Here is a 27,256-nt window from a genome sequence, read left to right as displayed (position 1 = left end):
CGAGGTTCCGAGAGAACACGCTACAAAGCAGCATAGTTCCACGTTTGTTTGCCTGTCGGTACTTTACGTTAGAAAAACCCTGTTCCTGTTAAATAAAAAGAAAATCGGGTTAAGTACGGTTCCTTTGAATTCCACTAAGAATTTGCATCCTTTGACAGATACGTATTTCGACCTCAACTGTAAGGTCGTCTTCAGAGTCAAGTACAAGACACTGAAGACGACCTTACTGTTGTGATGGGTGGAGTTTCAACTTCTTTCAAGCAAACCGAAAGCCAAATGTTGGTGGGAGTAAGCTTTAAGCTAAAACAAGTTTAATAATTAATTTTCTGAAGAAAAGAGGAAGAAGAACTTACATTTTTAGCTGAACCTTAGATGTCGAGATCGTATCACGACTTATCGGCCAATCGCAGTTGATTTCTGTTTTTAAATAAACATTATTTAGGCTGTTTAACTATTCATCAATTTTGAGTACTTACGGGTTGTTTTAGGTGTACTTGTATGTTTAGATGTTTAAGTTCTAACAGGGGCTGGGTTCTAGTTTCCCTATAGTTTAGAGTAAGTAGGTATAACAATCTAATTCATTATTCGTAATTGCATGTGTTTACCTGACGATTGAATAGTTAACTAATTTGAATTCACTTATGGATTACTAGAACAACTTTAGCTTATAGGTATTTTGAACTTAATAATGTATGTTTTAATGCTTAGAATGGAATTAGTTTTAGAAATACGATCAACAATCTTCAATCTTGCAAATCATCGTTCCCTTTCGGTGACGTCTATTCGCATCTCATTGCAAGTCATCAGTGACAGCAGAACACCGATCGCGACCACTATTGACCGGTCAAAATGACTAGGCCACAGTTGAGCTGCAACGGGGGGGCTCGTCGTGACACTTACAGTTGAGGTCGAAATACGTATCTGTCAAAGGATGCGAATTCTTAGTGGAATAGGGTCCTAAAATTAAAGACGAAATCTCGCTTATATTGAATAATACGATCAAGCATGGCATTCTAATCGGAATTGTAGGGTATATGTACCATTCCTTGGCCTAATTTGCAAGCCGTCTTGACAATTTTGACCGTAACTCATGAATTAATAGCACTAGAAATAATATGTTGACCCTATTACATACTCTAGGCAATGCATGTTTCGCCAATTGGAAGTAAACTAACGTAAATATTCAAGAATTTACTTATTTAAGTTGAAAAGATTCGATGCGATGGTATGCAACGTTGGTCTATGGTACACAAATTGGCCTATTAGTGGATACAACGTTGGCCTATTGATTTCCATGCACTAGAACCACTAATTATCTCATTTTTTCAATATTTCTGCTGAAGTATTATCTCTGTTTGACCACCAATCTTACTTTTAAATTGCATTTTGGAGCCAAATTTTCAAAAAACTATAAATAAATCACTTAAACTAAAGTTCTTTCTAAATTTAGTAACGAAAACATCGCAACCCCATTATTGTGTTATATTTTTACAGTCACCGTACACAAAATCTTTCTTCCTGTTCGTTCTTTCTGGTTCTTACGCAAACAATGTTGTTAACGTCACTTTACTGATGGGCCAAGATTTGGGTACATAGTGAAAAAAATGTCCCCAATATTCGGCCCACATTAAAATTGTAAAATAGTTATTATTCGTTGAAAACAAATATACAAGTTCAAAATAGCGTCTTTGACCGTCGCATCAAATGTTCAGTTATTGAAAAGTCAATTCGAAATGTTCCAGAATCATGCCATTTATGATCATGTGTATAGGCTACCCACTAAGCCGAAGAATCATGGCGTCTGCAAAAGCTAAACAAAGTGACATATTTATTCAATTTTAATGTTCCAAAGTGCTAAAATTGTAACGAAATGTTACAGTTGTTTGGCGCATAGCTTTTCCGATATCCAGTTATGCGTATTTGTTTGAGTTTTTGGTTTACGTTGAGATAGGCCGAACGAGGGGACTATGCCAACGAAGCATCCCGATACCCTACTTTACTCGAACTTGAAAAACAAAGGAATAATGAGAAAATTCGAAATAAGTAAAATGGTCAATAGTTCTACTTTGACATTTGAGGTCAACCTTGTGTGACTGAGCTCGACATTTTTCGCACTGGGATTTCAAAAATGTTCCTATCTGACATACACGATGAAAAAAAATCACTCAAAGTATGTGTTATAAGCTAGGGACGAGACAAAAGGCCAACAAAATAAAAATTTTATATTTTCAACTACGGTTTATAAAAACGTCAAAAAATGAGTAAATATGTACTCTTGAACCATATATTGTGGTTTAAAACAAGAATCCCGATAGGACTTTAGGAGCCTATTGTCCCATTTGCTTCATTCATCTAATGCAAGCCGTACGAGACAAATTTCCAGAGAATCAGAGATATCTGAGGTCCTCTATAATATTATGTAGTTAAGGCCTTCAGATCAACACTCGTCGTAAACTCCTCTAGTGTTTGAGTAGCAATTTGGTGATCTTCTTGAAGTCATGGAGCATCGTCAAAGTTGTCATTCTCAGTATCATGTGGGAATTTTCAGAAATATTCGGGGCATTTGTAAAAATGTCCGTTTACTGAAATTCGCTTTAAAAAAAAACAACAACTGAAAGGTATTCCGGAACTCCGGAATAAAAAGTTTTTCGTCTAATGTTTTAACCCTTTATTGCCCACCATAGAATAACAGTACAACCAGCTCTGGTTCCGCTAGTCACCGCCACCTTCGGAATCGGCGCTAATCCGTCTACCTGTCCGCTCTCAACGCGCTGGCCATTTCGGATGGTTCCCATCAGCCTACCATCCAATATATCTGACAGTTGCATACCAGAAGAAGAAAGAAAAACTTGTTATGCAGTCGCGGTGCATAAGTTTGGAATGTCAACATAATGGTGTTGTAGGCTGGTTGCATTAGCGTTTTCGTGTGATTTTGTAACAATCTGCTACGTGTGCCGTAATAGGCATCAGGGTTCTGTGAGTGCGTAGCGCGTTCGCGAAAAAATCGAGTTACAATCGCGAGAGGTTGCGAAAAGGTTCGAGTGTGGTATTCTAGAGTGGTTTGGTGGAGTAAATGTGGTACAACGATGCCGGGAGGAATCGAAATCCTGCCAAGTGCCTCGCAGAATGTTCCTTTGAATCTGAACGCTCATCGCCATCAGCAGCAACAACAGCAGCAGCAGCAACACCACTATCGAGGAGTGAATGGCGTTGGCAATGATGCTGCTACTTGTGATGATGACGATGAAGTGGGTGGTATTGGATCGATCATTCCCGATCGGACGGGGAAGCACAGCTTCTGTCGACTGTGTCTGACCCATGCGGACGCGCTAAACCCGTTGTTCCCTCCGGATGCTGCCCCGGACAGGGCTTTGCTGGCGCAGATATTGGACTGTGTTGAGGTGCAGGTGAGTAAGCGGGAGAAGGGTGCCTTGTCGATTCTATAACATAACATTCCTTTACAATATGTTCTTCTGCATCAGGAAACCATTTCCCGATTTGCGAAACCTTATTTCAAACATCCAGAACCTATCATAATACCTAAGTAAAAAAAAAATTAAATATAAAAAAAAATATGTTCATAAACTTTTTTAATTGTGATTGAATTTATTAATCATACGTAACCCATCTTGTTTAAATTATTTTGATATTTTTTTTCGGGAATTAAGATTTTCGATAATCTAAATTATATATCAAGAAACCTCAATTGAATAATATTTTAGGAAACCCTAATTAATCCATCTGGCAGTGTTAGTGCCTTTCACGTGTCTTGGAAAAAAACTATTCCAACGAAACTCAAGAGACATGTTGTTGATGAATATCGAACTTTTTGAACGTATAAATAAAAAATATATTTCCTAGTAGGTACCGTAATGCGGGGTAACATTGATCTAAATTTTCGAATTTTCTTGATTAATTCCTTTGTTTAGGCAACTGTTACATGTTTTATATTTTTAAAACAAGTACTGAGCATCTGAGTATGATGTGTTAAGCTGCGTGAAAAAGTATTGTGAAACTTTAAAACATGTTTAAATAGGATACATAATCTATTTTTTTTATTTTGCTGGAGTGTAGAATTAGCATAAGTTAAAAATACACAGAAATAAAAATAAAAAATAAAAATGATTTTGCTGATTTACATTAACATTGATCACTTAAGCTAACAAGTATCGTTTGTGTTGAAAATACCCTTGCTTACTAAATTTGGTGGCCCTGATTTCAAATATGTTGTCGAAATTCTTACAAAATGTGTACTTTGAGTTTTTTAGTATTTAAATTCTCTAAACCGCCAATAACGCTTAAAGGTAGGCAATGGCTTAAGGAATTGAAAGCCTACTTTTAATAAATCGTATATTTCGACAATGATTTTTCTTAAGGGCCTAACTGACTTGATCGATTTCTCTTCGTCGACTCTCTCTTTCGCTAATAACTTGATCAAAACAAACAAAATCATTTTTCTTTTTGTTTCTAGAGCAAGATGTAGTCGTCATCTTCGCATTTCAACCAAAAAATCTTTGGAAAACTTAATACACTTTCCGTAATATCACAAAGAGAGGATCGATGAAGAGAAATCGAAAATGTCAGTTAGGCCCTAATGAAGAATCAGTGTCGATTTTATTGAAAAAAGCGCTTTCATACAAGTTTTGTTTTTGAAATGCAGCTCTGGGATAACATATTGATCTCCCAGTCAACCATTGATCGTATAAGATGTTGAATAAGATGTTAAAGTGGAGGCGATATGCGTACACTTTACATGCGCCTAAATGGAGGCATGCACGCATATGACCTCCACATTATCATGTCATGCAACATCCTATACGATTACTGGTTGTCTGGGCTTGTTCAGTGATTTTGAACTTGATATTGTATCTAGTAATTATGCCACAAGCATGAATGTTTGAAAATGTATCTCATAGCGTTACGAAACACAGTTAAGGAAAAATCGAATTATTTATATGATTATTAAACTCAATTTCCATGAACTTGATGTCATTTAGTAGTTCATTGTTTACAGATTACAAGAAACTTTTCGTTAGCACAAACTCCTTTCTGTATGTGTATGTACTTTTGATTATTTATTCATTTGTTTCGTATGGTTCATCACCATGGATGTCGACTTTCTTTTGTTTTTGTTAATGTTCGAGATAACAACTTGAAAATCATCTCCTTCGCTTTAATTTCCTCACTTTAATTTTATTATTGTACAGTCTGACAGGTAACAGAGTATAATTTTTGTGTTATTATCAATTACGAATCTGTTTGTGTAAATCTCTTATACCCTTCTTTCGAGTATTTAATCAACATGCATTATGAAGTTCGGTACTTCAAGTGCCGACCCAAATTCTCGAACATATTCATACTTTTCAATCAAATTTCACCTCTTTTATTGTACAATCTGCTACTATAAGCTGCTGGCTAAAGTATTTTGTTTTACAACATGTTTCAGTATTTTTTTTCTTAGTTTGTGCGGTCCATCACTGTTGATGTCGGCACTGAATTTTGTCTAAACATATCGATTCCACGGTATTAAAAGCAAGTAGGGGTAGGCGGGGCATAATGAGCAGGTGGGGCATAATGAGCACCTTGTATTTTCACTGTAAATCTTCAAATTAACAAAACAAACTGCTTGGTTGTAGCCTTATTATCTAAAATCCAATGAGTTGATGACAAAACATTAGTCAAAAAATCCGTTTACCTTGAAAAATTTAACAAAATGCGTAAAGTGGTCATGTACTGGGAAAATATTATAAGAATCAGGTGACCTAAAATAAGGTTTTTGGTATCGAAATCACATTTTAGTGGGCAGCTATAGATTTTCTTGATATTCCCTAGGCCAATGAAATGTATTTGTAACACTTTTCAACTATTTGTATCATTATTTTGTTGAAAAAATGTGCTTCAAAGAGTTGGTAGTCAGGTGGGGCAACTAGTGAAAAAATAATGAAAATTGTAAACATCTTCAACAAACAAATTTTAATTTTGGTTTTCTCTGTTTTGATGCATATAGTAAGGTTTTGTCTGTAACTTTCAATTTTTTAGCTTTAAAATTTCAGTATCTGTATATTATCACCGTTTAAAAATTCCTCAATAGAAGATCATTTGAACCCCACAGTTCCCTACAAATTAAACCCCGTAATCCCTTCAAATTCTCATCGATTGTTGCCGATATGCTTTATCATTGACAAGAATAGTCAATTAGCATTTGATTGTGTACAAAACTGATATTGATCATCCTGCCCCACCTAGGGTGCTCATTATGCCCCACCCCCAAAACGCAACTCGCGATTTTATACGTTTTTAAAAACATAAAATTCTACAACATTTATAACTTTATTCGGAATTTCAACGATTAGCTTTTGTCAGTTAAGGTTCAAATGAGGATTGAACGTTAAAATTACACATTGGTTGCACTTAATTTACTGGATTTGGTGGCAAAATGCTTAAGCTGCTCATTATGCCCCGCCTACCCCTAATATTGTCTATTGGTTCACCATCACCAGTCTTCCTATTCCAAGCCTAACTTTATAAAACACCGCATGTAACAATTTCATTGATTGGAGAAAATCGCTTCCAAAAATTTTAATTTATGAAAAAAATCGTAATTAGTTTTTTCGTTTAGCTTTTGGTCTAATGATTGTATCATATAAAATTCAATTGAGAAATTAGGCATTGATTTCTTTAGCATTTTCATTTAAGGAAGGGAAAATGATAGATAGGGTATTTTCAGTATTGTATTGTACATACGGTATATGTGGAAACTGCGTAAGATAAATTTTGTTTTCTGTTGCTTATGAAATTAGTAAATTAGTCATCCACTGGTGATACTTATTCACAAAGATAAACCTTTAGAAATTCTAGACGCTGTCCACAAGTTACGGAACACTGTAGAGAGAAGAGGAGTACTCTCGGGGAGTATTCCCGAACCTAATAATCGTATACAAAATAATGTGGAATGTTCACACAAAACTAGCGTTGCAGAGGGTGGGGTCTAATATTGTCATTACGAACTCGTCACCATAATCTAGATCCGGAGGTCTTGGTTGATGTGCATAAAGGTTGAATGATGATCTTTCTGCTTGATGACCATATACAGCATTAAAGAAGGACTTGAAGCTTCGCATTTGGTAATGCTAAGATTTGTGTTGAAACCGGCATCAGCGCTGTGCTGCCAACACTTCAAATGAAGTTTCATCCATAATACACTGCTCCATTTACCGTTATTATAAAATAAAATATACCATCAAAACCTGGAACGCCACTCTGTTTATTTATCTATCCTACACCTCTGGACAAATTTTTAAAATCATCGTTGGACGAAATTTTGACTTACGCCCTTTTAAAGGGCGTAACCTCTAAAAAATCGGGTTTTCTATAGAATAACACCACATTTCAAAACAGAATCATGAATTAAAGGCATCAATAACAAAAAATATCATGAATAATACTGAAATTTGGTAGCATGCATCCAGCATCCATATAAATATCGGTGAAGTGCATTTTGTATCATAATTGGTCATTACGCCAATATACGGTTGGTGTTCTTAGGGCCTGTAGAAAGCAAACATTACATCGGTGTAACGAATTCAATTCAAAGTATATTGTATTGTGATTCCATATGTCTATAGTTGTTCATATTTCTCTCAGTCAAGGCGATAGTATTCGATTCGAATGCATATCAGCACTAACATTTCAAAAGGACGTAATTGATCTTCAAAACACTATCATCTCCCACAGCGCTGTAGATCGACACCAACAACCACTATTGAAAATAATTGCATTCTCTCCGTCCAGTAGTGGTTGTACATTGCGTCGCAGCGATAAAGGTTGGGTTTCTGCAAGCAGTTTCGCCTTTTTGAAATGTTAGCATCAAATCGGTGCTGGGTTCAGCATTTCAGAAGGGCGTAACTGCTTTTGATGCGGCACCTTCTTCTATGGATGTAGATTGTATGTCATCTCTCTAATGTAATCGATAGCATTCTTTTCGTTTAGAAGTGCCACGCCACATCTTTGAAAAAGGTGTTGTTCTGGAAAGCAGTTACGTCATTTTGAGATGCTGAGGCTGACAAGACAAAACGTGAAATGAATAAAAAATCGCAAAAATGTTCAAAATCACTAATAGATCGTCGCCAGTACATCATATCGTGTTCTCGTGTCTTTTACAATAAGTGCGGAAAATAGCTAGGTACGGATTGACCGTGCAGAAGATGCCGAAACGTTTCAATGTAACCGCGCATATCCATTTACATTTTTGCACAACTTTGCGCGATAATTTATCTTGCACTGTATAACAGGTCGCAAAAAGTAAAATTATAATGGACAAAAGATCTTACCTACATATGTCAAAAATGAGAGAATTTTCATGCAGCATATTATGTTTGATTATTTGAAGCCTGTTTCGAGTTTTCGTCTTTTGGTTTTCTATCCTTTTAACTTAAGCCGTTTGGCACACAGACATATTTCTTTTTGTTTAATTCGTGGTTGCCCATATATGCGTGGCCGGCGCCGGTATTGTACCGTTAAATAGAGTCTCTGAAGCGTGCACAGTGAGAATTTTGACCACTCCCATTCAATTATTCAGTTGATTCATTGTGCAACTTTCATTGGTTCGGGTCAATCACGGAGTAGCAACCATAGATATGTGCAGTCAGTCTAAGCTAAGCTAAGCTAATTCGTGGTTGCCCATATATGTATGACTATTGCTTTTGAAGCAGATTTGCTGTATGGAGGGTGTACGTTCTTAATATATCGGTGCTAACATTTTAAAAAGGCGAAACTGCTTGCCGAAACCAAACGTTTATTTCTCCGATGCTACGTACAATCACTACTGGACAGAGAGAATGCAATTCTTTCCGATAGTGGTTATTGGTGTCCTGGGAAAGATGAGATACGATCTACAGCTATGGGAGAAGATATTGTTTAGAAGATCAGTTACGTCCTTTTTTTTTTTTTGGTTTTATTAACGACCTTTTAACCCTAGGGTCATTCAGGTCGGCGAGATTAATTTTGCAATTCAAAAGCTACAATTTTTTGTTCCAATCTTTTGTTTCTTCTATCGAATCGAGTTATCCATCCATCTTTGTCTCCAGGGTCGGGTTCTGGTTCAGTGTCTGTATTCAATTGAACGGTGCTTACGGTCTCCATATCACTATCCGTTTCTTCACTCACGCATTGTTCTTCAGGCTGCTTTGTTGGGATAATTTTATCTGTCTGCTTGCGATCGGGTTTTTTCCTTGGTGGTGATTTTGCTTTGGCTTCGTTGGCTTGGTTGGTGTTATCGGCATCAGCAGTCCGTTTCGATGCCTGCTGAAGTTGTTTCATTTGAGATGATTTCTGCAATGGTGCGCTTGGTTGTGTCATCGGGGATGCGGATGATGTTTTAGTTGAACCTTCTTTGGCAGCTTCCTTCTTGGCATTTGAGCATGTTTTTCCCGGATGTATGTTCTGCATACAGTGGCGACACGATTTTAATTGATTTTTGTAAGAAACTAAAGTTTCTTCGCCGTGCACTGTGACGTAGGATTTAATGTGACTTCGTAGTGTCATCCTCGCTACTCGGACGCCACTAGAAACTCCTTTGTAAGGGAATGATGGTCCCCAAACCAGTCCTTCACGGAATGTACATCTCCGTACTGCCGTAAATATGCAGCAAGCTCGTTGTTGGAAATACTCTCCGAAAGATCATGAATTTTCACTTCAATACTATCGTCGTCTAAGGCAAGGCGCACAGTATACTTAACACCTTTCACTTCTATTTGGTGCTTTTCGTTGTGGTGGTCAACAACGGTTTCTGCAACTTGTTGGCTGACGCACTTCACATACACGCAGTTTTGGGCATGGCTCATCTGAAGCCTTTTAACATCACTTAATTGTAAACCGACAACTTTGTGAAGAAAGGAATGAATTTCTTCAAACGAAGGACGAACCGGGAAGTTAGTGAAATCCACTTTAAAAGTGCTTCCACGCAAGCCGATAACCGCCATGGGCGGCAAACAATGTAGTTATCCCAACAATGAAGAAGGAAGTTCAATACGTCCGAACTGAACCGATGCCTAAGCAGAACTGTTACGTCCTTTTGAAATGTTGGTGCTGATGCATTCAAATACTATCGCCTTGACTGAGAGTAATATGAACATCTATAGACGTATGGAATTACAATACAATATACTTTTAATTGAATTTATTACACCGATGTAATATTTGCTTTCTACAGGCCCTAAGAACACCTACCGTATATTAACGTAATGACCAATTTTGATACAAATTGCAATCCACCGATATTTATATGGATGCATACTACCAAATTTCAGTATTATTCATGATAATTTTTTGTTATTGATGCCTTTAATTCATGATTCTGTTATGAAATGTGGTGTTATTCTATAGAAAACTCGATTTTTTAGAGGTTAGGCATTTGAAAGGGCGTAACTCACGTATGGTCACGTTTTTTTGGAGGTGGCGAAGGAGAATTACCGAAAAACTTTGTAGAGGAACTTTTGGAAAAATCTTGAAAGAATCTTTGGATTTTTTTTTAATATCTGAAGAAATTCCTGGATGAATTCCAGGAGGAATTTCTAGAGGATTCTCAGCAAGATCGCTTAATGAATCCCTGTTAGATTTTTTTAGAGCCATCCATCCCAATAGGAATTCCCGGAGGAATACCAAGAAAGAGTCTGTGAGCTATGGAATCCCAGCAAGTATTTCAGCAGGAATTCTTTCAAATTGAGGTAGTCCTGGCACACATTTATTTTGAGTTGACACACTCGAACTGCAAAAATTGAGCTGTTTCGCTGGTTTAGCTGTTCACTATCTGATAATAATAAAAAGAGCGCATGACAAGGTAGATGAATGAGTTTTTCAGTTTCTTTGTGTAAATAGGAGAATTTCTGTAGGAGGCCCTGTAGGAATTCTTAGGGGAATCCCAGAAAAGCTTCCGGAGAAATACTAGCTTGAATACCTGGAGGAATCCCCTGAGAAATATTTTTTGGAAGAAATTCTGGAGTAATTTCCGAATATCTCTGTGAGAATTTCCGGAGACATTCCTGAGCAAACCCCTGAAGAATTTCACCATGAGGAAATCCATGGTGTAATTTATGAAGTAATTCCTGGTGGAATTACTGGGGGAAAAATAGGGTGGAATTCCTGGAAGTAAGAATCGCCTGAGGAGTCCTAGAAGAAATTCATGAAGAAACCCCACCTGGAATTTTTGGAGAAATTTTTTTGAAGAAATTCCTTGGATCAGCAACACTCAGAAAAACCACAGTAGAAACTCCTAGAGTAAGTTTTGCATTTCAAGTCTGACCAATTGACATCAGTCATACCAATAGACAGCGTTTGATGTAACAAAGGTTACGTTTTTTTTTATTCCTTATTAACCTTCCTAATGCATCATGTTGAAAACAGCTCGCTGACGTAGATCACGGTTTGGGTAAAAAATGAGTGCATTGACTAGGAGGGTTAAAGAGATTTTTAACTCAGGCTAGTCAATCTCGGGACCCAGGCTTTACTTCCATTCCGAAGGAAGAATTCATATTTGTGAGTATGTCGGAAATGATATTCGATCTCAGGCCTTCATCGTAAAAGTAACGTGCTTTAACCATCCACGCAAAGGTTACAAAAGCAACAAAGATCAATAATCTTGCTGTATTTTTTCAACCCTCCGAAGATGTTAGGATTTCTGCACCACAATGGCGTAGTGTACGTTCAGCGTGCCTGTCTGGATCATATTGACCCCAACATCTTACTAGCACATAACATAAGTGGAACTCTGGCTCAAAAAGTTGATGTCTTTCCGAGCTCGTACGCTGGTATACAGGTCATCAAAATGTCAAATGCATTATAACATTATTGCTATACTATTTTTAATAGACTTCAGGGGTCTGCCCTAACGTTCATTTTCTTTCCATGGTCCCATCTTAAGGGCTATGTAGGTGTTTTGTATAACAACAACACTTGTTTGTATGACGTAGTATATAAAGAAGGGTCTAATAATTATGATCTTTAGGGTGATCTTAAAAAAAATTATTATAATGGACCTAATAGACATTAAGATAAATCTATTCTGAGAAGTATTTCTTCATCTTATTTCACCATGTATTTCACTGATAAATATAATCAGAATTCTTTGAAATTTTCTACTCACACAGATAACCCTTCCGGATGACATCAAAGCGCTGATTTGCAACGATTGCGTCCACCAGATCTATGCCTTCGCCAACTTCAAGGAGCTTTGCAAGAGCAACGACCAGCTGCTCAAGAGCCAAACATTCACCCGGGAGGATTCGGATGACAATGAAGGCAGTGCCAGCGTTAGCCGCTCGGGAGTGACCTCCCCGATGGGAACCACCGTCAATTCGGAAGATGCTTCCTCTACTCCGGATGCCAGCTTGTTCGAGAAATTGTACGAACAGGGAGTGGAAGTGGAAGCCATTGGGCAGCCGGGTGGAATGCTACGGTGCCAGGACTTTGCTTCGCTGAATCCGGAAGATCGGGAAGCCGAACGGAAAGCCAAGAATGCTGCCCGAATGCGCCGTTGGAGAATGCGTCAGCGGGAAAAGCAGGAAAAGCAGTTGGTTCCGGAGCCGGAACCGGAACCAGAGCAACCCGAACCAATCGTTAAGGATGAACAGAAGGAGTTCCTCGAGCTGAAACAACAGGAGGAAGCCCTCCGGATGCAGCAGATCCAGGAGATGTTCGCCATCTTGGCCCAACAGCAGCTGCGTCAGGTCGAAGCGGAAATCAGAAGACTTAAAAGTGGCGCCCAACAGTCGCCAATTCCTCAGATTCCTCTGGAATCGCTAATCAAATCGGAACCTCAGCCGGACGAAGGACAACCCAGCCGACAAACCTCACCTACCTCGGATCAGCAAATGGCCTCGCTGCGTAGATCTCGAGCGGAATATATGCGCAAATGGCGCGCCAAGCGATCCCAATCTCAACAGCAGCAGAACCAGCAAAATCAACAAACGTCGGCCCTGCTCGGGTTGGTTGGACGTCCTCCAAGTGTTGTATCGGCAGCAGCTACAGGCGAACCGGAAAAGCTGGCCATTCAGCGGCACAACCGTGCCGAGTACATGCGCCGCTGGCGACGCGAACGCCTCAAGCAGGAACTCAGCCCGGAGGAGTTCGAAGACTGGTGCTCCAAGAGCGAGCAGCGTCGTCGCTTCCGGGAGTGGCAAACGGTGCGGGAGAGTGCTTCCTCCGCTGGAGATGAAACGATGGACTACGCCGAGCTGGAATCGGGGATTCGTAGTTGACCGATGAGTGTTCGATGCTGGTAAGAAAGGTGTAGGGACGGGTGGTTGAAACGGGTGGAGAATTCTGTCACACAGTATGTGGATGGATCAATGCACGTGTTCACTCGTTTGAAGTATGAGCGGTGCCGTATTATCCATGGACTTATCCACCGATGAACAGAATTCATCGCCGTCCGAGAATTTTGACACTAGAGCGGGGCCATTCCCAATCAGAATCGTTAAATTCTGATTGGAACGGCCCCGCTCTAGTGTCAAAATTCTCGGACCGCGATGAATTCGGTTCATCGGTGGATAAGTCCATAGGCTAGATTCTAGCCTGGAGGAAGTGGATGAATGATAAAGTGATGAACTTTTCGTTGAGAAGGAATAGACGAGTGCACCGATGAACTGAATTCATCGCGGTCCGAGAATTTTGACGCTACAGCGGGGTCGTTCCCAATCAGAATTGTTCAATTCTGATTGGAAATCTTTCACTTCTGATTGGAAGCGACCCCGCTCTAGTTTCAAAATTCTCGGACCGCGATGAATTCAGTTCATCGGTGCACTCGTCTATAGATTTCCCATATAAAATCTACTTTTCCTTAACGATAAGTTCATCTTCATTTACCGTGTGCGCACCTAACTTTGCGCAGGTCCAAACTTTGCGCATTCTTGTAAAATAATAAAAAAAATAACTAAATGTCAACATTTTCACCAGTTTAATCATTGCACTAGCATTGTGTAAACATAAACATTATTTGACGAAAATTATATTACCATAAAATCTTTGTTTATGTTGAATAATAAACAAAAAATACACAAAAACGTCAAAATTAGCCTCGCTTTAACACGGCTGCCAAGAAGTAACTCTACTAAAAATCAACATTTTCCTCGATAAAACTGTGCAACGATGATTAATTTTGCAGTTAATTGACAAAAAAGGTGATATTCTAGTAATATCAATCACAGTTCGTAATATTTTTTTCAATTTAACTAGTAAATAGTGGTGCGCAATGTTTGGAACCAATATTTGCACTGTGTTCCTAATTTTTGCGCACTTTCAGTAAATGCATGATGAACGTGAATACATGACTTATGAACCATTTAAATATTTATTATGTAACAATTGTATTGACAATTTCAGGCCTGCCTCCACCATGTAGCAAATTTTGTATGGAAATTAGTAGAAAATTGTATGAACCGTAGCACTACGGCAGGCACTCTTGGTCTGTCTACAATGTTACGTGATTTGCGAACAGTCCTTCATTTGACTTTTCCGGCGGTCAATGTTAGGGACGATTCAAATATGACGTCCACCATTTTTTTGAATTTTAGAGCCCCCTCCTCCCCCGGGTTACCCCGTCACGCTTCATAGTACCTATACCTAATACATGGCATATTTCACTTTTTCAGACAACTCCAACCCCACCCCCCTCCCACCAAAGATGAACGTCATATTTAAATGATCCCTTATTGTTCCTATCCGTAACGATCACTCCATTTATCAGGAAGCTTTTACCTTTTATCTCTACCCACTGGAAAACCCCTCATGAATTTTGGATTGTTCACAGGGTAGGTGCCTAGTACGAACCGCAGACGAATTCAAGAACTGCCGGAGGCCTCCGTCGCCCCTGCTCGTAGGACAAAGTATTTCGACAAAGATCAGTTAAGAGCACACTACCTGAATAACTTTAGTTCAATGGGGAAACATTAAATAATAGTATTTTTGATGACTTTTTCAAGCAATCCATAGCATGCGCAAAGTTAGGCACACCATGCGCAAAGTTAGGAACAATCGAAGATTTTGTGCGCAAAGTTAGGAACAAGGCAATGAAATAGTTTTTCTATTTTAAGTATTTTTTGGTTCATATTATGATTTTTTAAATATTGCAGACTCAAAGAAGGATCATTAGTCTATCGTATGAGCATGTTGTTCATGATATTATTTGTTTATTTGTATTGTTTATAACGATTAGAAATTTGATTTTTCTTAACTGCGCAAAGTTTGGTGCAGGTATTTTGGGTGAACCATTTCCTCTGGCCTATAGACGAGTGCACCAAAGAACATTGAGTTCACTGAGCCTGAACATTTTTGACAGCACAGCGGGGTTTGAGCGGGGTCGACTCTCAACAACTTCTACTCAGAGATGCATCACCAAAAAGCGCTGATATTTTTTTTCTTTGATTCCTTACATGAATTTTCATTTAAAGTGATGCATATGCATATAGGTAATGCACTAGCCCATATTTTTTCAACTTCATCGCGAAAACTAGATGCAATAAATTAAACAAATTTTCAGCTGGGTAGAAGTTGTTGAGAGTCGACCCCGCTGTGGTGTCAAAATTCGCTGCCCGAGTGAACTTTCAGCGGGCGGTGCACTCGTCTATGGACTTATCCACCGATGAACCGAATCAACTCGGTCACCAGACGACCCCGCTCTAGTGTCTAAATGCGCGGACCGAGTGAATTTGATTCATCGGTGGATAAGTCCATAGGCTGGAGGAACATGATCAATGTGGATGAACTTTTCTTTGAGAAAAAGTGGAGTTCCATTGTAAAACCTACTTGTTCTTGACAGTTGGTTCATCCACATTAATTTATGGTGAACTACTTCTGGCCTATGATCGAGTGGTACGATGAATGAAGTAAACAGAAAGCTTGCGGTGTACTCAGAGCCTCTATAAACAGAAAAGTTTATTTGACGCTTGATGCATCCTTGGTGAACCACTTTCCCTGGCTTATAAACGAGTGCACCGTGAGTGCCTAGTTCACTTGTCCTTATCGATATTGATGCGAGATACACGTTTATGAAATACTCTACATTTGTAAATTTAAATCTATTTTTTTGCTTGGTTCTCTCAACAAATATGTTCCACTTTCAATTTAATTTATCAAGAAAACAGAGAAAGTAAAAAAAAGTGCATTGTACCATTAATAAGTTGAGAGTGTACACATTTTTTCAGAAAAGTTAACTCAAAATTCATCGCTGCACTCGTCTATGGAGATGAGTTCATTATCGGTAAACATGGTGCCGCTCAAACGTCAAATAAGTGAATGATCATTGGTAATTGCAACTCAATCGATTTATCATTAAACATGGGAAATTTCAAGGGATATGAGTTATTGCATTGGGTAAAAATTACACTCAACGACGAACAACACTGGCGATGCACTAATATGAATATGCTGAAATAGACTTCCGTTCAGCCAATCAAACTAGAACGAATCTAGAAGAACAAGATCACTGAGAGTAAATGATCATGAACTATCGATTTAACAAAATTAACATAGACGAGTGTTCCGATGAACTGAATTCATCGCGGTCCGAGAATCTTGACACTAGAGCGGGGCCGCTTCCAATCAGAAGTGAACGATTTCCAATCAGAATTAAACAATTCTGATTCGGAATGGCCCCGCTTTAGGACCGCGATGAATTCAGTTCATCGGTGCACTCGTCTATTGCCCGCAACGGTAAGTTCATCCATATGGACTTATTCACCGATGAACCGAATTCATCGCGGTCCAAGAATTTTGACACTAGAGCGGGGCCATTCCATGGGCCATTCCCTATCAGAATCGTTAAATTCTGATTGGAAATCGTTCACTTCGGATTGGAAACGGCCCTGCTCTAGTGTCAAAATTCTCGGACCACGATGAATTCGGTTCATCGCTGGATAAGATCATACCCCATGGTTCATCTATTCATTCATTTATTGATTTTTATCTCAATAGACGAGTGCACTGATGAACTGAATTCATCGCGGTCCGAGAATTTTGACACTAGAGCGGGGCCATTCCCAATCAGAATTGTTCAATTCTGATTGGAAATCGTTCACTTCTGATTGGAAGCGGTCCCGCTCTAGTGTCAACATTCAACACTAGAGCGGGGTCGTTTCCAATCAGAAGTGAAAGATTTCCAATCAGAATTGAACAATTCTGATTGGGAACGACCCCACTGTAGTGTCAAAATTCTCGGACCGCGATGAATTCAGTTCATCGATGCACTCGTCTATAGTCTACCTGTCTATAGACGAGTGCACCGATGAACGGAACTCATCGCGGTCCGAGAATTTTGTCACTAGAGCGAGGCCATTCCCAATCAGAATTGTTCAGCTCTGATTGGAAATCGTTCACTTCTGATTGGAAGCGGCCCCGCTCTAGTGTCAAAATTCTCGGACCGCGATAAATTCAGTTCATCGGTGCACTCGTTTATAGGTTAGAGAAGCTGGATGAATGTAGATGAACTTACAGTTCAGAAAAAAGGATATCCCATGTTTCATTCATTTTAGATGAATTAGACATTCAGATTCGGTAGCCATTCAATTAATAGTTGTTAGTTCCTTACACTTTAAGCAACATTCAAGCTGCTTCAGGTGCTAACACTGAACTTGATTCATGAACAATTCGCACACATCTCACCATATGTTCCCGTTTTGCATGATACATCGATTAAGTTGCAATTATTCGTCAATACTGTTACAGATTGGTAGGTCTACAGTAGATGTCCCGTATGTATCAACGCCCCTCACAATTCTTCGAAAAGTAAAGTTTGATAAAGTGAACGAAACGTTCAGCAATCTAAATGGTGGAAGGAACTCTCTCTCTCTCCCCTCTGATTATATTTTACTGGCCAAGACGCGCACAGAAAAGCACACATTACACAGTATTTCGTTTTAGTATTATGTATTCTCTACGAGTTCTCGCAAAGCTGATCTTGAACATACAAAATGTATACCTATATACTTATCATATACAGGACTTTTTTTACCATACACTGTGACTGTAGTAAGCATAATGTACGTTAAATATACGTAAAAGAAACTTGAGATTAGGTTTGGTTCGATGACATTATTCACACGCCATTTTTCCATTACACAAGAAACACTCTCTACTAAGGCAGTATTTGCAATGATTTATAAGGATAGTGACAAGGATTTACATGATATACTCAGTTCAGGAGCGGATGAATGGATATGCAAAATCTTAGATTGTAGGAAACAACCAGTATGATAGGGTCTGGGACCATTTGGGCAGGAGCACCTATTTTGGGCACTTGCTGCTATAACTCAATCAATTTTCAACCGATTGACTTGATTTTTGAGACACGGTCAGCTAGGCACAGTATCTAGCCATGTACAAAAATTCAAGTCAATCGATTTGAAATTGACTGAGTTGTAGCAGCAAGTGCCCAAAATAGGTGCTCCTGCCCAAATGGTCCCAGACCCTACGTAGCGTAGTTCTAATACTCCAGTGACTCACTAGCATGAAGCGATGTCGACCGCAATACAACTACCTATTGATCACATATTCATTCACTACCTACCTACCCGTTTTGGTAGCTATTATAGTAGGACACATACTACATACTAGGATTAAGATAGAAGAAAAAAAAAACTACTACAGCAAACAGAAGAACAGATACCTACTGCTTACCTCGTGGAAACACTAACAATAAAAATGCAACAATAAAGAGCAATAAATAAAACTGGGGAAAAGTTTTCTTGGTCCGAAAGTTATTCGGGAGCAGTTGTTTTTCTTCTTTATTGATCTTGTTTCTCGCCGGTTTGAGAAGTTTCAGAACATCCTCTACTATTTGTCATACTCTAGGATCACTAATATGATACCCATTATTCGTGTATCCTTTCATCATTTTGCTTCCCAAAACGACCGATATTTTTAAGACTGAAACTACTAACGACAGATTGATTCAAGCTTCAATCTTGTTATACCTTCAGTCCTCCTCAAGCTGCAACGATTGCAGTCCCATCTTCTTTCGGAAGCAAAGCAATTCAGTTTAGCCCTTTACAAATGTATCGTCAACATCCTTCCTTATCTTCTGCATGTAGAGCAGATCTTGGCAGGTTTCGGACAAGGCTACGTATTACGTCGGGCAGCCCAGAAAATTGGTTCACCTGAAGGTGCCATTGTTTGCCATAGATTGTTTGCTATGATGACAAATATTTGGCCAAACAAGCCCAACAAATGACCAAAACAACATGAATCATGCTAACTGATAAACATTTTAGTCCGTCTAATGGACTTTTGTGTTGAAGACGTTGAAATCCGGAGTTCGCTTGATGATCTTCGTCTCAGTCAGCGTCAACGTGTGTTTTCAGTAGTCCGATCTTCCCATTTGGCCTCCGTCCAGTCAGCCTGGTTTGGATTAGGTACTCACTCACCATACGGCTCAGAATAGACGTGTCGATTCTTTTATCGGGTCGCGTGTTTATATACCGTAACATAGGTACAGCAAAGCAAAGGTTCATCTGCATTTGTTGTAATTTGTGGTACAGCATTCGCTCGATAACGGACTGCTGTTTAACTGGACTGCTTTATAACTGGGCGTTCAATAACTGGGCCAAAGTCCAGTTAAAAAAGAGTTCAAGCCTAAATTTACCAAACACCGTATCGTATCTTACAAAATCTACGAGCGGAGAAAATCAAAGGGGAAGTTCGCTGTTTCCAACTCATACATTGAGCATTTCCGAAACGTGAAAAATCCGGGTAATTTTCCACAAAATACCACACGACTTTTCGGGCGCGTATGAAGTTGATCACTAATATTAACTTCTCTTCCCGATCAGCCTAGATAGCTGTGTAGTGTCGGTAGCGGTTGGTTCAACTGGCTAAGAATAGCACTGCGAACCGCCTGTTCCAGTGTTAGGAGTCCACTAATCAGGTGACCCCTAATTCAAGGTGTTATGCGGCTTTATGCTTACTGTGCCTAGGAATGAATGGTTAGGGGAGGGGGGAGGAGTCTTATAAAAACCTAATCGCAAACGGAGCCTGTGGAATACCAGGGCACCCTCCACAGTATTTTGCCCTTACTGCGCTAACCGGAGTAATAGCGCGGTGGACCTTGTGTTTCTCCGAGACAATCAGCTGCCCTTCTTCAATCTCATACTTGAGGCTCAATAACAGCGGGATTATTAAGATGTTATTATTTACTTTAAATTTTCAACTATATGATTTCGCTTTATGCGTTTGACACAGTGTATTCTGTGCAACCTCGTCTTTGGCGCATTCAAACCGATACCGATCTGGCTTTATTGTTGCTGTTCTTCTTTCTGCTGTGATCTGTGCTCTTAACAAGTTTAATCTTGCCTAGTTTGGGTAGTAGCTACGGTTAGGATCAATCTTCAGCACAAAAGAACAGCAACGACCAATCTTTGCAGACTTATGCAAAATGGTACAGTCCAAGTGGCCTTGGTACAAGAACCTTACTTTCGTAAGGGGAATTTCTATCTAGAAAACCTTGTGAATCCGGTGTTTGCTACTTCCAGAAAGGTGAAATGGCAAACTCACGTGTCATGCCTCGAGCCGTGTGCTTGTCAACAACGCAATAGTTACCACACTTATCTCTTAACTAACCACCAGCGATGTATGTGCTATCACAATTGATGTATCTGTTGGAAATCTCAACAGGAAATACGTCTATTGTTCGGTTTATTTACCGCATGATAAACCATCCCCTACGGATGCTTTCAAACAAGTCATCGCATACTGTACTTCAAAAGGCCTTCCGCTAATTGTTGGCAGTGATGCTAATGCTCACCATATCATCTGGGGCAGCTCAGACATTAACTTGAGAGGTTCCAGTTTGAAGGAGTACTTAAGTAGTACAGATCTTGCATTACTTAACATAGGCAACCGCCCAACCTTCATGGCAGGCTTGACAGAAACTCCCTCGCGAGAAAATGAGGAAGCGATTTCGACGATTTTCTGAGGAGTGAAAATAAAACTCAGAAATCACAACGCAAATCCTCAACAGCAGCGAGCGCGAGCTTGCCGCGCGGCGAGGAGTTCGTCCAACACTCATAATTGCTTGTTGTGTGTCTCACGTCCACTCACACTCAAAAAGCTCTCGCGAGTTCCACTCCCATACAAAGAAAGACTCTCGAGGTGAAAATCGCACTCAAAAACCCGAAATAATCATCGGCTTTTTTTTAGTTCCACTCTTCCTCGCTTAGTTTTTATTGCCTCTCTGTTTGGGGTTCGTTCGCTCCCTCGCGACGAGGCAAAAACAAAACACCGCTCTCGAGCATGTTGCAAAACTCTTTTGATTTCGGGGAGGATTATCAAGCCTGCTTCATGGTATCTGCTAGAGAGGAAGTGTTAGACATAACCCTTTGCTCAAGTAGAATTAGTTACGAGCTGACCAATTGGCATGTGTCAGATGAAGAATCTTAATCTGATCATCGCTACTTCTTCTTTGAACATTTAAATGTTACTTCGCAAACAAACTGGGATCTCTTTACCGATTTGGTTGCAGCCAAATTTCATGGATACTCACACTCACCATCCATTGACACTCCAAGTGATTTAGATGATGCCGTTGATACTACAACGATCTTCATCATGGAAGCTTTTGAAGAAGCATGCCCTCTACGGTCTGTGAGAATCACAAGAGGAATCCCTTGGATGAACTCTGATCTGGCGAAACTCAGGAAACAATGTAGAAAGAGTTGGAACAGACGACGTTCGGCTGGTTCGGAGGCTTTCAGGTCGGCTCGCAAGGCCTACAGGAAAGCTTTCCGGTCTGCTGAACGATCCGGCTGGAAAACCCTTTGTACAAATGTTTCCAGTTTGAGTGAAGTCAGTCGAAATCTAAGGATTTCCGAGTGAACGAACTTCGTTTGCCAAATGGCGATCTGACTTCCTCTGATGAGGAAGTTCTGGAATGCTTATTCAGCACACACTTCCCTGGATGTGTGGATATTACATCTTCGGATGAACCTGATGTCTTTTCTTGTGGTTACGATTCCCTGGCTTCGGCTCGAAGTATTGTAACTATAGAATCGATTGAGTGGGCACTTAATAGCTTTGCTCCTTTCAAATCTCCAGAGGCAGATGGCATTTATTCTATTTTGCTTCAGAAGGGATTTGATCATTTCAAACGTTTTGAAAAAATACTTGTTTGCAGTTTTGCTTCAGGGTATATTCCCAAATCCTGGCGGGATATTACTGTGAAGTTTATTCCGAAACTGGGTCGAGCGTCGTATGAAGAAGCAAAGAGCTTCAGACCTATCAGTTTGACCTCTTTTCTTCTGAAATGCGTAGAACACTTTGTGGATCATCACATCCGTGATGTTCATCTGGCCAACGTGCCTCTTCATGTGAACCAACATGCTTACCAATCTGGTAAGTCCACTGTGACTCTTTTACACAAGGTTGTTTACGATATCGTGAAAGCATTCGCTCAAAAGCAATCTTGTTTGGGTGTTTTCTTAGATATCGAGGGTGCCTTTGACAATGTGCCTTTCGATGCCATATTGGAAGCCGCACGGAGTCATGGTATATCTCCAATGATTTCCAATTGGATTCACCAAATGCTCAAAAACCGACATCTCTTCTCGACATTGCGTCTTGCAGGGATTAGGAAATTGAGTGTTTGTGGATGCCCCCAAGGGGGAGTCTTGTAACCGCTTTTGTGGAATCTCGTAGCAGATACGCTATTGAGGGAACTTAATAAAAGCGATTTTCCTACTTATGGTTCTGCCGACGACTATTTAGCATTGTGAGTTGATATGTGTATCACCACCCTTTCGACCTGATGCAAAGCGCCCTTCAGGTAGTTGAGGGTTGGTGTCACCAATATGGCCTTTCGGTTAATCCGAGTAAAACATCTATTGTGCTTTTTACGGAAAGGCGAAACCGTAATGGCGTTCGACCTTTGCGTCTCTTTGATTCTGAAATCGATGTGACTGAACAGGTAAAGTACGTTGGAGTCATTCTTGATTCCAAGCTTTCCTGGACACCTCATATTGAGTTCAGAATCAAGTAAGCTTGTATGGCCTTCGGGCAATGCCGGCGAACCTTTGATACTGTTGTAGCTTAGTTGCGCACCCCTGGCGCATTCGTAAACGAAAGGTTGCCGATCAACAGAGCCGAATGGCTCGAAAGCAAATCGTGAATAAAATAGACTTCAGTCTACTCAGAACTACCAAACCTACATATCGCTTTTCTTTCCTACCACAATAATCATACCGTTTGCTAATATTCCACTTCGACATTAACATTGGCTGGACTTGTTCCGCTTAGCCCACATCAATACATAAAAGTGTCGACGAGGAAAATCTTGTCAATTTGCGTGCAAATTAAATAACAGTCGGTTTAAACAATTATTTTTCAGGAAACAGCGGCTAGAGTTACCTTTGCGATAAACAAGTTTCCCGGCGGCGGGTAAGAATATTTGGCTACCTCTTTCACAGACTCGCAATCAGGAAACCCGCAAGTAAAAACAACAGGATTATTCATTGTTCGCACCGTAAAACGCAAAACAATAAGAGAAAACGACTAAATTAGTTTTCAGTGCCACTAACCGAGTGGGTCAAACGGGAAGCCGTTGGTTGCAGAAGGCGCATAGAAAATCGCTTTACAATTGATCGTGTCTCTACAGAGCTATAGCTCTGTAGGCCATTTTGAATGTGATCTTTGCTCTATTGTGTGACCTTATTAATATTTTTTCTTTCATTTCATTAGATGCGCAAACGGGTCGAAGTAGTACGCCCTGATATAAGGAAATTCTCATACAGCGGTGTTCGACGGACTCGGATTTGCCGACAGACAGTGAAGAAAGGTTTCCCCTTAGCCCACTTTCTTTGCCGGAACGGCGTCAAAGCTACTTTTGGATAAGTGTCCGAATAGTGGGGTAAGTCTGTTCTTGGTTTTAGTACAGTATACGGAAACAGTGACATAGTGAATTTGCTTTTATTAAATTTTGTTTTGCTCGTGTATATGTTCCATTTATATTTCTCACTTTAAACCTTTGATAGAGCATTTGCAGAAATTTATAGATATTTCAATTAAAATAACATATGAGACTGGTCTAGTGATTAAGATTCAGTGATTCCTTTTTAGTGCTACATAATTTGAGCCCTATTGTTTTGTGCGGAGCATTGTTTTACTTGTTTTGTAAGATATTTTTGCGTGTATATGGTAGGAAAAGAACATCTACGATTATATCAAAAACAATGGTGGTTTCGGCTGAAATTCAATCGTTAGACATAGTTTGCAAGCGTAAGATCTGTAACATTTTGACGAAAGTTTTTATTTTAGGCTTGAACATGCATCCGGGGTTAGCGGTGTTTAAAAGTTTCAAGAAAATTACAATTTTATACTATATTATTGTGGATATTTCTGAAAGAAGTCGTGGGAAAAGGTCTTTAAGAAAGGAAAAAGTGACGTTGAATAGTCTAAAAACAGTAATCACATCTAGAGAGATGGAGCGGTCAAACACCGTAAATGCACATTTCAAAGCGAAAAGACAAGATGAATTCATCGAGTTTACATTAAAAAATGGAAGTTCAGGGGTAGCATATTTGCAGCAGAAACAAACTGTACGCTATATAAACTATGAGAAAATTTTCAGTTATAAAGAGCAAGTAAAAATGATGTATAAGGGGCAATGGCTCGCTTGCTCAAATTTCTGGTGTTGTTATTGTGAAGTCAAGGGACACTTGAAGATAAAAATGTATATGCTGGCAAATATTTTGACGATAATTTTATTTGATTCATATAAGGGTGACCAGTTGAATGACATGCAAGTGGTGTGGCTGTTTGATCCAACAAGGTTTAGGCATCGTGATATCCAAAAGTCTTTGTTTGCTACAGAATGTACGTCATTTGCTAATTCCAAATATTGCTATTATTACTACGTATCACAATCGGCTATTGTCGGCAAGGAAAAAGTTGTGTGTGAACAATCAGTAGCAGTACTAAACAAAAAACAAGTATTGTCAATATCTAACATATATTTGTACAAATCGGACAAGCAACTGTTTGTTGTAAAAAATAGTCAAATTTTAACACAATGTGAAATAATGGTTTTGGCTAAAGTAAAAGACAATAGAGTTTTGATGAAACTTTTAGCTCTCATGTGGGAAGCAAGATATGTGTCTTTTGTTTGGATTTTATTTAAAGGTTTTTATTTGAATTGGACAACAACATCGTTAGTTTACTCAAAAAGGTATGAAATGATCAAGATATTCATGGTGGGTTTGTCTGGTGCTGTTTCTTCGCAGCCAAGCATATCTTTTGCGAATACTACCCATGTACTCAAAGGAGCATTTAACGTGAGACAGAAATTATTTGTGAAATCGCTAAACATTAATTTTAATGAATCCAAACTTTTCCAGAAAGAAACTTCAAAAATCATTAATGTGATTAAATTGAGCGCTATGCATAAGATATATGGGACACGAATTGTGGTTTACTTGATCAAATTTGAGAATTTGTTCTCTAGTCAGGATAGATGCGTCAGTGCATTAAAAACAGACAATTGTCTGGGAATAAAAATCAGTGATTTTGCTGAAAGACCAGCTAACACAGAGTTTAAAAATAAGTTATATGGACAGATTTTAGTTGAAGACATTGAACACTTTATTATTAGGATCGTTTTAGATATATTTACTATATTGAATTTGAAACCTAATTCTACTGCCGAATGGAGGGTCAGTTATGTGAGAAATTTCACATATTTTGTCCAAGGACAAATCATAAATTGCACATCACAGGATATATTGTCGAAGGCCAATCAGAGTAATTACTGCATAGTATCGTGTTTTGTTCCACAACCAAAATGTATAGAAGCAATTTTCCTAAGCAAACAAATTTATGATGAGAGAGTGTGCTCGCAAACTATGGGCCGGTTTGATAAACGGTTTAATGTTACTGAAATGATATGGTTCTCTTATTCTGTTTTACAGATATTCTCAGAAGTCGTGAGTTCTGTATTGTATATCAGAATCCGGGAAGACACGATTCCAAGGCGAAGGCCGAAAGGTGCGATCACGATGACGAAGCAACACAGCAATGAAGGAAGTTCGAAATGACGTACACCGCCATTGGAGGATGGCTACAAATGAGAGGCTAGCCAAAGAAAGTGCAAAGCGGACTCCGAAGGAAAACACAAGGCGGAATCGTGCGTGGAAGTTTATGCGATCATTCGACTTCAAATGTGAACCTACTGGTTCTTGTTCATACAAAGCAATCCCTAGCAGTATTTTATATCACTTTCGTACTACGTAATTTACTCAAATGTAATTTCGAATTTTATGTTATGTTGTTGAGCTCCAATTTCATTCGAAATGAGATGTTGATAGTATTATTTGTTAAGTGTACGTTTGTACCAGTATCCTTGTAAAAGGGGAAGGATTGTTGTAGCTTAGTTGCGCACCCCTGGCGCATTCGTAAACGAAAGGTTGCCGATCAACAGAGCCGAATGGCTCGAAAGCAAATCGTGAATAAAATAGACTTCAGTCTACTCAGAACTACCAAACCTACATATCGCTTTTCTTTCCTACCACAATAATCATACCGTTTGCTAATATTCCACTTCGACATTAACATTGGCTGGACTTGTTCCGCTTAGCCCACATCAATACATAAAAGATACAACTTGGGGTCTTAAACCTAAGTACCTATATCAAATGGTTTTACACAACTGTTGTTCAGCCAATATTGGCCTATGGATGTCTTGTGTGGTGGCAAAAGGGCGAAATGAGAACGATCCAATCAAAGTTAGGCCATCTCCAAAGGGTGTGCTTAATGGCGATGTCTGGAGCGTTCTCTTCAACTCCCACGGCAGCGCTCGAAGTTCTCTTTGACGTTGATCCACTACACATTCATCTCAAACAAGAAGCACTTACTGTCTACGGGTAATCGTTCTACTATAGGAAACTCCTGTGAACCGCACATCAACACACACCTCGAGCTCGACAGGACATTTTCCACGAAATTTCCTTCCCGGGAAGAGTGGACTTGGACTGGAAAGAAGTATTTCAGACGGCATCGTATGTTACACTGATGTCTCCCTTCTCGAAGGTCGAGCAGGTGCTGGTGTTTATTCTCGTGAGCTAAGGCTGTATCAGTCTTACTCACTTGGTAGACACTGCACCGTTTTTCAGGCCGAAATCTTTGCTCTTATGTGCGGAGTGCAATCAGCACTTCAGCAGCACGTAATGGGCAAAGTAGCCAGGCTGCTATTAAAGCACTTGCTTCGGCCAACTCTAGATCGAAGATA

The 27,256-nt window shown here is 39.5% G+C and overlaps 1 protein-coding gene across 2 annotated transcripts; it reads left to right on the top strand.

Annotated features, from left to right (window-relative positions):
* The first annotated feature begins 2,639 nt into the window (after positions 1-2,639).
* Positions 2,640-18,239, top strand: LOC109408767 (GRB10-interacting GYF protein 2). Of its 2 annotated transcripts, XM_029874898.2 has the most exons (3): positions 2,640-3,407; positions 12,144-13,273; positions 17,716-18,239. In XM_029874898.2, exons 1-2 carry the CDS (start codon positions 3,087-3,089, stop codon positions 13,251-13,253), a joined length of 1,431 nt encoding a protein of 476 aa, XP_029730758.2. In that variant the 5' UTR covers positions 2,640-3,086; the 3' UTR covers positions 13,254-13,273; positions 17,716-18,239. The 2 variants fall into 2 exon arrangements, with proteins under 2 accessions (XP_029730758.2, XP_062711216.1); XM_062855232.1 differs by lacking the exon at positions 17,716-18,239 and having other exon boundaries at positions 12,144-13,393.
* The last annotated feature ends 9,017 nt before the right edge of the window (positions 18,240-27,256 follow it).

The sequence above is a fragment of the Aedes albopictus genome, chromosome 3, assembly GCF_035046485.1.
Source record: "Aedes albopictus strain Foshan chromosome 3, AalbF5, whole genome shotgun sequence".
Classification (NCBI taxonomy): Eukaryota; Metazoa; Arthropoda; class Insecta; order Diptera; family Culicidae; genus Aedes; species Aedes albopictus.
Note: the sequence above shows the minus strand (reverse complement) of the source record. Positions and strands in the feature narration are given on the sequence as shown.